The following is an 11,052-nucleotide window of genomic DNA, read 5'->3' as shown; positions in this document are numbered from 1 at the left end:
CCCCCTCCCCGCCCTGGTGGGGCCCCCCAGGTGCCCTCCCTGCCCGACCTGGGGCTGCCGCCGCGGGGGCCCGGGGGGCGCCGGGGGGGGCCCGGGGGTGCAGGGGGGCGCTGTGCCTGGCAGCAGGGCCCCCCGGGCCCCCCCTGCGCACGGGAGGGGGCAGCACCTGCCCCGCCATGGCCCGCGGCTGCCACCAGGGCCACCACCAGGGCCACCACCAGGGACACCACCGGGGACACCAGCGCGGAGCCCACCACCGTGTCCCCGCTGCCGCCGCCGAGCCGCCCCGTGGAGGAGCTGCCCCCCGACACGGGTGATGGGGCCCCCCCGCAGCCCCCCGGCAGCACCCAGGGGTGAGGGCGCTGGGTGCCCCCAGCTCTGCTTCCCCCGCAGCTCCCCCCTCCATCCATCCATCCCTCCAAATCCCATCATCTCCCCATGCCACCCCATGCCCCCGCCGCTCCCCAGACCCTGCGTGTCCCCCCTGTACCCCCCGCCGCTGTCCCCGTGGTGGGCAGAGCTCAGACCCCCCCGTGTGCCCCCCAGGCGGGCAGCGCAGCCCCCCGCGCGGGCGGGCGCCGGCGGGGGCCGTGCCGACGCGCAGCGCTTGGCCGCCCGCCTCTTCCACCTGGACGGCTTCAAGCGCTCCCAGGTGGCCGCTTTCCTCCGGAAAAAGTAAGGATGCGGGAACGGGGAGGGGGGTTTGGCAGGGCCCCCGCCCCGGCCCTGCTGAGCCCGGTCCCCGTGTCCCCAGCAATGACTTCAGCGCCATGGTGGCCCACGAGTACCTGGCCCTCTTCCAGTTCGGCGGCCAGGCGCTGGACCGGGCGCTCAGGTGCGGCCCTTAGCGCAAGAGTTATGGGGGGCGCTCCGGGGTGGGTGGGTTTGGGGGGGTCTGTTGGGGCTCAGGGGGGACAACCAGGGTCTTTGGGGTCCAGGGTGGGGGGCAAACAGGGGTTCTCGGGGTCCCCTGGGAGCTGGGGGACAGGACTTGGGGTCTTTGGGATCCAGCAGGGAGAGATTTGGGCTCCGTGGGGGCAGACTGGGGGGCTTATGAGGCTGTGCCAGGGCCACGGGGGCAAATTGGGGCTCTCCAGGGACCCAGGGGATCCACGAGCACTGCGGTGACAGTGTCACGTCCCCCCCGACAGGTCCTTCCTGGGCGCCTTGGTGCTGACGGGCGAGACGCAGGAGCGCGAGCGCATCCTGGGCCACTTCTCGCGCCGCTACCACTGCTGCAACCCCGGCTCCTTCCCCTCGCCCGGTGAGACCCCGTCCCCCCCAAACCGCGGGCGGGAGGAGCGCGGGGACCCCCTCGGTGACTGTCCCCCCGCAGATGCCGTGCACTCGCTGACGTGTGCCATCATGCTGCTGAACACGGACCTGCACGGGCCGGTAAGGGCCGGAGCAGGGAAGGGGACGGGGGACGGCGGAGGGGCACCCGCGTCCCCTGCCCGGCTTCCCGCAGAACATCGGCCGCGCCATGACGAGCGCCGAGTTCGTGGCCAACCTCGACGGCATGATGGACGGGCAGAACTTCCCCAAGGAGCAGCTCAAGGTTGGGGACGGGGACAGAGCGTCGTGTCTGGGGGCGCGCCCGCCTCGGGGACACCCCTGCCTCGGGGATGTCCCCCAGTCACCGTGACCCTCCGCGCCGTCCCGCAGGCTCTCTACAGCTCCATCCGCAACGAGAAGCTCCAGTGGGCAGCGTGAGTGCCCCCTGCCCCGCGTCCCCGCCGGCGTGGCGCCCCGTGACGCGCCGTCTCGCCGCAGGGATGATGGTGACGAGGAGGAGGACGAGGACGCCCGGCGGCAGCGCCCGGCGCCCGCCCGCAAGAAGAGCAACCCCTTCGTGGAGCTGCCGCGTGCCGCCGACGCCACCACGTACCGGCAGGGCCTGCTGGCCCGCAAGGTCCACGCCGAGGCCGACGGCAAGAAAAGTGGGTGCCGCACGCGGCGCGGGGCCCCTCGTGGGGACCCCGGGTGGTCACCGCCGTCCTCCTCTTGCAGCGCCCTGGGGCAAGAGAGGCTGGAAGACCTTCCACACGGTGCTCAGGGGGACCGTGCTCTATTTCCTCAAGGTAGGAGCCGCATCACGGGGTGCCGCCGCGGTGGCCGCGTCCGGGCGTCACCTCTGCCCGTCCCGCCGCGCAGGACGAGAGCCGGGCGGAGGCGCCGGGCGCCGAGGAGCCGCTGGGCATCCACCACGCGCTGGCCGAGCGCGCCAGCAAGTACACCAAGCGGCCCAACGTGTTCCGCCTGCAGACGGCCGACTGGCGCGTCTTCCTGCTGCAGGCGCCGTGAGTGCCCGCGCACGGCCCGGCGCCGCGCTGCCCGCGCCGCCCGCGCCGCCGCTCTGACCTTCCTCCCGCAGGAGCGCCGAGGAGATGGCCTCGTGGATCTCCCGCATCAACCTGGTGGCCGCCCTCTTCTCCTCGCCGCCTTTCCCGGCCGCCGTCAGCTCCCAGCGCAGGTTCATCCGGCCCATCCTGCCCGCGGCGCCCAGCCGCTGCGCCCCGGTGAGCCCGGCCGGCCGCCGCTCGGGACCACCGTGCTGCCGATAACGGCGATAGGGCTGGTGATGGTGGTGGGGCCGCCAGGGGCCACAATGGTGGTGGAGGGAGGGTGGTGGTGGCAGGTTCACCCAGCTCATGCAGCCCGCAGTGCCCAACCGCGGTGCCCTGTTGAGCGCTGCACGAGGAGGACCAAGGGTGCTGGTGGAGATGGTGAAGGAGGAGATGGCAGTGGAGGAGGAGATGGTGGAGGAGGAGATGGCATCGCAGGTCCTCTAGGAGGAGGACCAAGGGTGCTGGTAGAGATGGTGGTGGAGGAGGAGATGGTGGAGGAGGAGGAGGAGGAGGAGACGGCGAGGCAGGTCCTCCAGGAGGAGGAACAAGGGTGCTGGTAGGGATAGTGGAGGAGGAGATGGCAGTGGAGGCAGGTCCTCCAGGAGGAGAAACAAGGGTGCTGGTGGAGATGGTGAAGGAGGAGATGGCGAGGCAGGTCCTCCAGGAGGAGGAACAAGGGTGGTGGTGGAGATGGCGGTGGAGGAGGAGATGGTGGAGGAGGAGATGGCATCGCAGGTCCTCTAGGAGGAGGACCAAGGGTGCTGGTAGAGATGGTGGTGGAGGAGGAGATGGTGGAGGAGGAGGAGGAGGAGATGGCGGTGGAGGCAGGTCCTCCAGGAGGAGGACCAAGGGTGGCGGTGGAGATGCCGGTGGAAGCGGGGGTGCCGGTGCCCCCGCGGCGGCTCAGCGCGTCCCCGCAGGAGGAGCAGCACCGCTCGCACGAGGCCTGGATGGACCAGCTGGCCGCCGAGCTCTTCGAGCACCAGCGCAACCTGCCCGAGAAGCGGGGCCGCGCGCGCGACCTCGACGAGTACCGCGCCAAGAGGGACTACCTGCTCTACGAGGTGGGCGCGGGGCGGCGCGGGGGGCGCGGGCGCCGCGCGGCGCCGCTCCAGCCCCGTCCTCGCCCCGCAGAAGCGCCGCTACGAGACCTACGTGCAGCTGCTGGAGTCGTGGCTGGGCGCGGGCGCCGCGGACCTGGAGAGCTGGGAGGCGCAGGCGGGCGCCGCCGCCGCCCCCCCGGAGCCCCCCAGCCTCACCAAGGCCCACTCGAGCCCCTCGCTGGCGCCCGAGCCGCCCGCCGCCGGCGCCCGCGTCAAGCGCAACGTGTCCGAGCGCCGCACCGTGCGCAAGATCGTCCCGCGGCGCAGCAAGAACCTGCTCTGAGCCGGGGTGGGGGTGAGAACAGGGGGGGCTCGGCCCCCCCTGCCCACGGTACAAGGCTCCCCCGTTGCTGGACTCAAACCGGTGGCCCCTGGGCACTGATGTGCCCCATTGAGCCGAGCGGGGGGATTTTAATGGGGTCCCCCCCTCTCAATAAGGGCATAACCTCAGGGAGATCCCCCCCACCCCCTGCCTTGCCCTGGGGGGGCAGGACATGTTGGGGAGGGGGGTCACGCTTCGCTGCCTTGCCCCCCGCTGTGCAATAAGCGTAGAAGTGCTGGGACCTCTGCCTGCTTGGGGGGCCCAGGCGTCCGGGCGCCCCCGCCACTGCAGTATTCGCTTGAGAGGGGGCTGGAGCAGCTAGAGCAATGCAGCAAGCTGCGAGAGCCAAGAAAGCCTTAAAACCCGCCCCTGGGTAAAGAAAAAACCCACCTCCAACCTTTATTTTCTTTGAAGAGATCCTCATGCAAAAAAAAAAAAAAAAAAAAAGATAATAATATAATTCGCTACGAGCCTTTACGCTGTTTATTTGGACCAAAAACCACCCTGTAAGAGGGGGAAATTGGGGAAAACAGCCTTTCTTTGCCCACATCTGACCAAAGATGCAGGAGGAAGGTTAAGCCCCAGTTGCTCCCACTAATTCCCGATTTCCCCCCAAAATAGTGTGATCAGGTGCAATAAGTCCCCGTCCTCAAGGGCTCTAGGTGCTCGTGCCGGCCCCCGGCGTGGAGCATCCATCCGAGCATCCCTCGGGTGTCCCCAGGGTGGGACGGGAGCCGCCGGCGGCAGGCGGGACGCGGGCGCTGGGTGCCACGACGTCCCGGCAGCCGTAGAGCCGGTTGACGCGGGCGGCATCGGAGGCGCTGAGTGCCCGCCGCTGGCCCAGGGCGGCCGCTGGCGACCGCAGCGGCGTGATGGTGGGCGCCCCGCTCCGGCTGAAGGCGAACCTGGGCGCGAAGCGGGGTTCTTCAGAGCCACGGGCACCGCGGGGACAAGGAGGGGACGCGGCGGTGGCACCGGCCTCACCTGCTGTAGTGCAGCACCGAGGAGTAGTCGTAGCCCACGAGCATGTTGGGCGTGCGGGACTTCATGAAGTTGCCCTCGAAACCTGCCGGGGAGGCGGGAGCGGATGGCACGGCGGGCTCGGCGCGGCGCCGCGGGCTCGGCGCGGGGCCGCGGGCTCACCGGGCAGGACGTGCTCCCAGGCGATGCGCACGTAGTCGTCGCGGTCGGCGCGGCTGTGCTCGTGCCAGAAGCCGGCCACGTGCATGAGCTCGTGCAGGGCCACCCCCTTGCCGCGGCGCAGGCAGGCGGGCGCCAGCGAGAGCGGCTGCCTCCCGCCGGCGCGGCCCACGCTCGAGAAGCACCTGGTGAGGGGACGGCCACGCGCTGTCCCCACGGAGCCGCCGCCGGGCCCTGGGGACGCTCCCGGCACCCACGGGCGAGCCTGCGGGCCCCAGCACCCGTGGGCGCACGTCCTTCGCCTCTTCGCCACACATTCATTGACCGCTGCTGCCACGGGCCGTCGTTGCCCAGCCCGTCGTGGATGGGCAAGTCCTCCCCACCACCCATGGGCACACAGCCATCATCATCATTTAGGAGACATCCCCATGGACTCRGGTGCAYGTGTCCCCAGCACCCATGGGCACACGGCCATCATCATCATCATCATCTAGGGGACATCCCCATGGACTCAGGCGCACGTGTCCCCAGCACCCATGGGCACACATGGACCCATCCCCACCACCCATCTCTTAGGGGAGATGGACCATGGACCCATAGGGGAGATGCATGGACCCATAGGACACGGATCCATCCCCACCACCCATCTCACAGGGGAGATAGACCATGGACCCATAGGGGAGATGCATGGACCCATAGGACACRGATCCATCCCCACCACCCATCTCACAGGGGAGATAGACCATGGACCCATAGGGGAGAWGCATGGACCCATAGGACATGGATCCATCCCCACTACCCATCTCACAGGGGAGATGGGCCATGGACCCATAGGGGAAATCCATGGACCCATAGGACATGGATCCATCCCCACCACCCATCTCATAGTGGCCCTGATGCCACAACCTCCACCCTGGAGCCTTCCGCCCCAGCGAAGCGGCCGCGCTCACCCGGACAAGGGCGCGATGGAGACGAAGTCCCTCTGGTAGGAGTGGGGGACGAAGCGGACGCACGTGAGCCTGGCGAAGTCTCCGAACGCCTCGCGCAGGACCCGCACGCTGCCGGCGTCTGCGGGACGGGAGCGCACAGGGCGGCTGAGCGGCGCGGCCGCGGGCGCCGCCGCAGCCCCCGCGCCGCCGCCTACCGTAGCGCTCCGAGAGCTCGTAGGGGATCCGCACGAGGCCGCGGCGCTTCGGCCACTTGGCGCTGGCGCCGGAGAAGGCTCTGCCCGAATCCTGGTGGGGCCGGACGCGGGGGCAGATCCTGCTGCTAAATCCGCCCCGGCCAGGGCGCCCTTCCCCGGCCAGGGCTCAGGGACACAGGGACACCCAGCAGCAGTTTGGGCATCTCCACACCAGCTTTGTAAGCAGCAGCCTCCCCCAAACCCTTTTATTGGTGTAATTATTATTATTTTTAGGTTCCTTTTTAGTTTTGAAGAGCTCAGGGCAGCCCCACAGCGCCGCCGTCCCCACTCACCGCCCGGACGATGTCCCCCTCAAGGAGGAAGCTGCTGTTGGGGGCCTCCAGCACTGGAAAGGCAGAGGGGGCAGCTGAGAACGGGGCAGCTCAGCTCAGCTCCTGCAACGCCACAGGACAGGGCCACCAGGAGTCCCTTCTGCCCCCAAAGCGCCCCGAGCCCCTCACCTCCGTTGATGCCGAGGATGTCGTCGCCCCGCGGGGCGTCACCATCACCTTGGGGGCTGCCTGGGCCACCTGGGAGGGGGCTGGAGGCTGAGGGGCCAAAATGAGGCCGAAGGCTGAGGGGAACCATCGGGGACCCCTCAGACCCACCCTGCGCCGTGGGAGCTTTGCGCTCACCTTCCAGCAGCCAAAACCCACCGCTAAGGAGCAGCCAAACCCCCCAGGCTGGAGCCATTGCCACCACCAAGGCCCAAGCGGCCCCCAGCTGGGCTACTTGTAGCTCCTTCGTTACTGCTAATTAATTAGGGCCAGGTGGGACCCGGGGCTGCTCGGCTGGAGGGTAATGAAGAGCCCTGGGGGTTGCGCCTGTGCTGGTCTCATCCCCACGAACCCCCTGCAACTCCGAGCTGGGGGCGGCTCGTTAATTATCAGCATAAAATAAACTGATTAATAAGCCAGGAGGAGGGTTGTTGTGGATGTTATTCTGGCGGCAGGTGGAAAACAAGTGATTTCCAGGCGGGATTTAAGGCAGGGGCTTTTGCTGGGCTGGTTGTTCCTCCCCTCCGAGCCGGGGGCTGCGTCTCCCGGCTCCTGCCCGGGAAGCACGACAGGCGCCGGCGGGTGTTCGCCTGTAGCCGCAACAGGTCGTTTATTAGGAGTTTTGCCGGTTGTACAGCCCCCCCCCCCCCCACCCATGAAGAGCTCCTGGGATCCCGCTCGGATTTGCCGAGCGCTCGGCCCCCGTTGATCCCGGTAAATCCCCTCCGCGCAGAAACGCCGCCTTGGCTCCCTCCGCAGGTCACCGTCACCCCCGTTCCCCCAGATCCGGCGGGATGATCCCGCGGCCGCCCCCGCGGCGAGGCACTTGGGCGGCAGCGCGGCGGCTCCGGGGAAGCAGGACGCGGCCGGGATGCCCGGGACTGCCGGGAGCAGCAGGGAGGCGCCGCCCGGGCCGCGAGGACGTTTCGCCGATGTCCCTTGTTGGTTTTGGAGGGAGACGCACCCGGGAAGGGGGAACCGGTGACGCGGCAGCGTTGCCGTCCTGGCCCTGGCGCCGCCGGAGCGGCTCCGTGTCCCGCTCAGGCGTATTCCAGCTGGGCAGGGCCGCGCGGGCCCTCGCCGCGGTGCTCGGCGCCCGCTTTGCCCTCGCCGCCCTCGCCCGCCGCCTTGGCCGACATGTAGTCGCGCACCTCGATCTCCATCTTCTTGGCTTTGAGCGTGGCCGCGTGCAGCTTCTCCAGGAAGTCCGGCATTCCTGGCGGGAGAAGCGGGAAGAAAATGAGCCAAGCAGGGGGCAAGCGAAGTGTGGCCTCCACAGCCTCCCCGGGCACCGGCATCACCCTGCGCTCCCCGAATCCCACCCGGAGCGCAAGGGGTGCAGCGCGGGGCTCCTCCTCAAGCCCTCTCTCCCGCTCGCTTCCCCCTTGCCTAGCTTTCCTCCGCGCTCATCACGTATTTTGGCGGCGGCGGGAAGCGAGGCCGGCRGGAAGCGAGGCCGAGCGCCGCCCGCGGCAGCTCCGCGGCTCTCGGCCCCTTTCCGACCCTTCTCCGCCGCTTCCTGCCTGCGGCTGCAGTCGCAAGCCGGGGGAAGTGGTGCACAGAGGTTTCTTACCCGCCACCTCATGCTCCCGTTCAATGTGACATTTCAGCCCCAATTAGCTCCCTTTTGCTTAAAAAGCCAACTTTGGGGCTTCAGTCTATTTTATTAAGAAAAAGGTCTCTCCTTGAGATCTCCATACAGAGACTGAGTGAGTTGGGCCTGTTTTGGAGACAGGAACAGGCTGCTCTCCAAGCCTGTTGGGCCTGGAGAAGAGACGGCTGAGAGGGGATCTGATCAACATGGATAAGTTCATGAAGGAGAATGCAGGGAGGAAGGGGCCAAGCTCTTCTCAGTGGTGGCCAGGGACAGGACAAGGGGCAATGGGCACAAGCTGTAACACAGGCAGTTCCATCTCCATGTGAGGAGGAACTTCTTCACTGTGAGGGTGAGGGTGTCCAGGGAAGTTGTGGAGTCTCCTTCTCCGGAGGTCTCCAAACCCGCCTGGATGCCGCCCTGTGCCGCATGCTCTGGGTGTCCCTGCTTGAGCGGGAAGGTTGCACTAGATGATCTCTAGAGGTCCCTTCCAACCTTGAACGTTCTGGGATCTCACATTTCCCTGCCCTACACGCGTGTGGCTTTGCCCAGGATGGCCCAGGTACGAGGCGTGCAGGAGTCATTCCGCCTCAGAGTTAACGCGCCACAGCGCTTCAATGCCATGGGTGAGCCACAGCGAGGAAGCACGGGCTCAGGAGGATTGGGATGAGGAATCCTGGTTGGAATAGGAGTCCTCCTGCCCCCGGCCCTCATATCAGCTCAGCAAGGCCAGGACGGAGAGAGGGGCAGATTAAGGTGGTTTGAGCAGATCGTGTCCTGAACCAGCTGGAATTGAGCTCTGCTCTTGACGCTCTGCTCGTCTGCAGGGCCCCTCTGAGCCCTGGCCCTTGTCGTAGACACCCTCAACTCTGTATTTTGAAAGACAAGTGGTGAAAGGAAAGTTCATGGCAGGAGGATAGACTTGGGTTTTTTTTTCCTGTTTTTAGGGATGAAAAAGCAGAGAATGGGCAAAAGAGGTAGGTGGTCCAGTGTGTTAATGCCTTCAAACTCTTGCTTGCATCAATCCTTATGAGAGGCGGGTGATGCTAGACACAAAAATCACTGCAGCCAAAGCGTCTACAAGCAGCTGCAGGTTTTATTTCTCCTGCTTTGCTCCTTTTTATCTATTTTATTGTAAAACAAAATTGAAGCACGAACAGAGCCCTTTTCCTCCCACTGTGCCAGCACGCAGCTCCCTGCATCTTCCCCCCTTTGCCCCTCTAAAGAGAGGGCGATAAAATTCCTGCTTCACGCACGGCACAAGGGGTTGGTCGGTCCTCCCGACCTCGCAAGCACCGTTTTATTTTTATGCTCTTTCTTTAAACTGTTCCTCCCGTGGGCACTTCAGAGCAGGCGCTGTGGCAGAGAGGAGCTTCCCCTCCTGTTTGCCAGCGCAGCAGGCAATATTTACAGCCCAGAGTGACTCAAAATAAGGCGGGGGGAATACTGGGGTGCTCCCATGTGCGGGTTACAAGCGGCAACTCACCGCTGGAGACCATCCAGCTGACGCAGTAGCGCGGGAACACGGTCTGCGGGTTGTCGCTGTACGTCAGCAGGTAGTCGAAACCGTTCTGCAAGAAGCAGGAGGGCAGCGAGCGTGAGGGCTCTGCTGCTGGGGACCCCGTTCCTTCCTCAGGGCCGCTCGCAGGACGGCGAGGGGGTCAGGGCAACGCGATGAGAACGGTTCTTAGGCTCCCGGTGTTCAGGGCGATTTGATGAGAACGATTCTTAGATTCGCGCGCAGAGTTCTTCAAAAACCCACCTCATCGAAGGTCTTGTGCGGCCGGATGACCATCTGAGACTCGTAGGTTCGCACCCGAACGTATTCGGGGTCTTCTGGGACGCTTGGGTGCTCCACTGCCCTGGAGGGGACACGGAAGGGAGCGTCAGAGCCAGGGCAGCAGAACCAGGCAGGGACCGCGCAGGGGCTCGGCCGGACACGCACCGCGACACCAGCACCATCATGTTGTTCTCCTTGTCCACGCGGTACCGCCGGACGTACACGTAGTCCCGCGAGTACATAGGGTACTGCGGACGGGAAGGAGGGGAGTCAGCGTGCAGAGCCGCTCGTGTGGCGCCGCACGGAGAGGGAAGGAGAAGGGGTCGCTCACCGGGAAGTGGGTTACCCAGTGGATCACTTCGGAGCCTGTGGCCAGGTCCCGCTCGATGACGTCCAGCTTGATGACCAGCGAGTCCCACTTCTTCCTGTACTCGGTGTCCAGCTGCCAAGAAAGGAGGACAAAAACTCGGAAAACCAGGATCAGAAACCTCATAAAGAGCAGTGGAGCATCCAGACCTCGCTTTCAGCAGGAGCTGAGCACCACACATTGACTGGAGGAGCGGGTAAACGAGATAACTTGGCCCATTCCAACCTGTGCTAGGTTCTAGCTTAAGTTCTTCTATATCATGCAAATGATACCAAGAGCAGACAGTACCGGTTTTCCATCCCATTCCCCCTGGCAAGGGCTGGGAATGCTTTCTTTCTAACACCCGGTGTATCCTGGCTTTCCCCACACTCACCTGCACATTGAAGAACTGCCTGGGTGTCACGTCCGTGTACGTTCCAAACACTGCGGGAAAGGGGGAAAGAATCAGTCACAGCCCCAGCAGGATCTCACCCCAGCGCAGCAGGACCTCCAGGAAAACCGTTTTTCCCAGGCAAGCAGCAGGCAGGGCCAATGCCACTGGGAAAGGGGCACTAAAGCTTCAGATCCCACAAGCAGAGCCCACCCGCGCCAGCGGAATTACCCCGGTACTGATACAAGTGGCTGCCCTCGATCGGCCGCCGCCAGAGCTTGAAGTGCTTCTTGTCCATGACGAGCTCCCAGGGCTGCTCGGCCGCGGCGCGGGGCGGCGCGGGCTCCG

The 11,052-nt window shown here is 65.8% G+C and overlaps 2 protein-coding genes across 2 annotated transcripts in view; one reads left to right on the top strand and one right to left on the bottom strand.

The window, feature by feature from the left end:
- Positions 1-632: 632 nt before the first annotated feature.
- Positions 633-3,899, top strand: LOC112950611 (PH and SEC7 domain-containing protein 4-like). The gene is made up of 12 exons (XM_026043197.1): positions 633-675; positions 755-835; positions 1,152-1,264; positions 1,337-1,395; positions 1,469-1,558; positions 1,666-1,709; positions 1,774-1,940; positions 2,011-2,081; positions 2,155-2,300; positions 2,375-2,519; positions 3,269-3,412; positions 3,483-3,899. The coding sequence occupies exons 2-12, from the start codon at positions 771-773 to the stop codon at positions 3,732-3,734; spliced, it is 1,296 nt and encodes a 431-aa protein (XP_025898982.1). The 5' UTR covers positions 633-675; positions 755-770; the 3' UTR covers positions 3,735-3,899.
- A 3,734-nt stretch (positions 3,900-7,633) lies between these two features.
- STARD7 (StAR related lipid transfer domain containing 7) overlaps positions 7,634-11,052 on the bottom strand; it is a 6,689-nt gene continuing 3,270 nt past the window's right edge. The window contains exons 4-10 of the mRNA XM_026042593.1: positions 10,936-11,047; positions 10,708-10,757; positions 10,299-10,409; positions 10,133-10,215; positions 9,950-10,049; positions 9,674-9,758; positions 7,634-7,809 (exon numbers count right to left, since the gene is read on the bottom strand). Coding sequence (XP_025898378.1) covers positions 7,634-7,809; positions 9,674-9,758; positions 9,950-10,049; positions 10,133-10,215; positions 10,299-10,409; positions 10,708-10,757; positions 10,936-11,047 — 717 coding nt within the window. The remainder of the gene's footprint in view (positions 7,810-9,673; positions 9,759-9,949; positions 10,050-10,132; positions 10,216-10,298; positions 10,410-10,707; positions 10,758-10,935; positions 11,048-11,052) is intronic.

Source organism: Nothoprocta perdicaria, unplaced genomic scaffold (genome assembly GCF_003342845.1).
Source record: "Nothoprocta perdicaria isolate Ctin4 unplaced genomic scaffold, notPer1 scaffold_103, whole genome shotgun sequence".
Classification (NCBI taxonomy): domain Eukaryota; kingdom Metazoa; phylum Chordata; class Aves; order Tinamiformes; family Tinamidae; genus Nothoprocta; species Nothoprocta perdicaria.
This window is presented reverse-complemented; position numbering and strand designations above follow the sequence as displayed.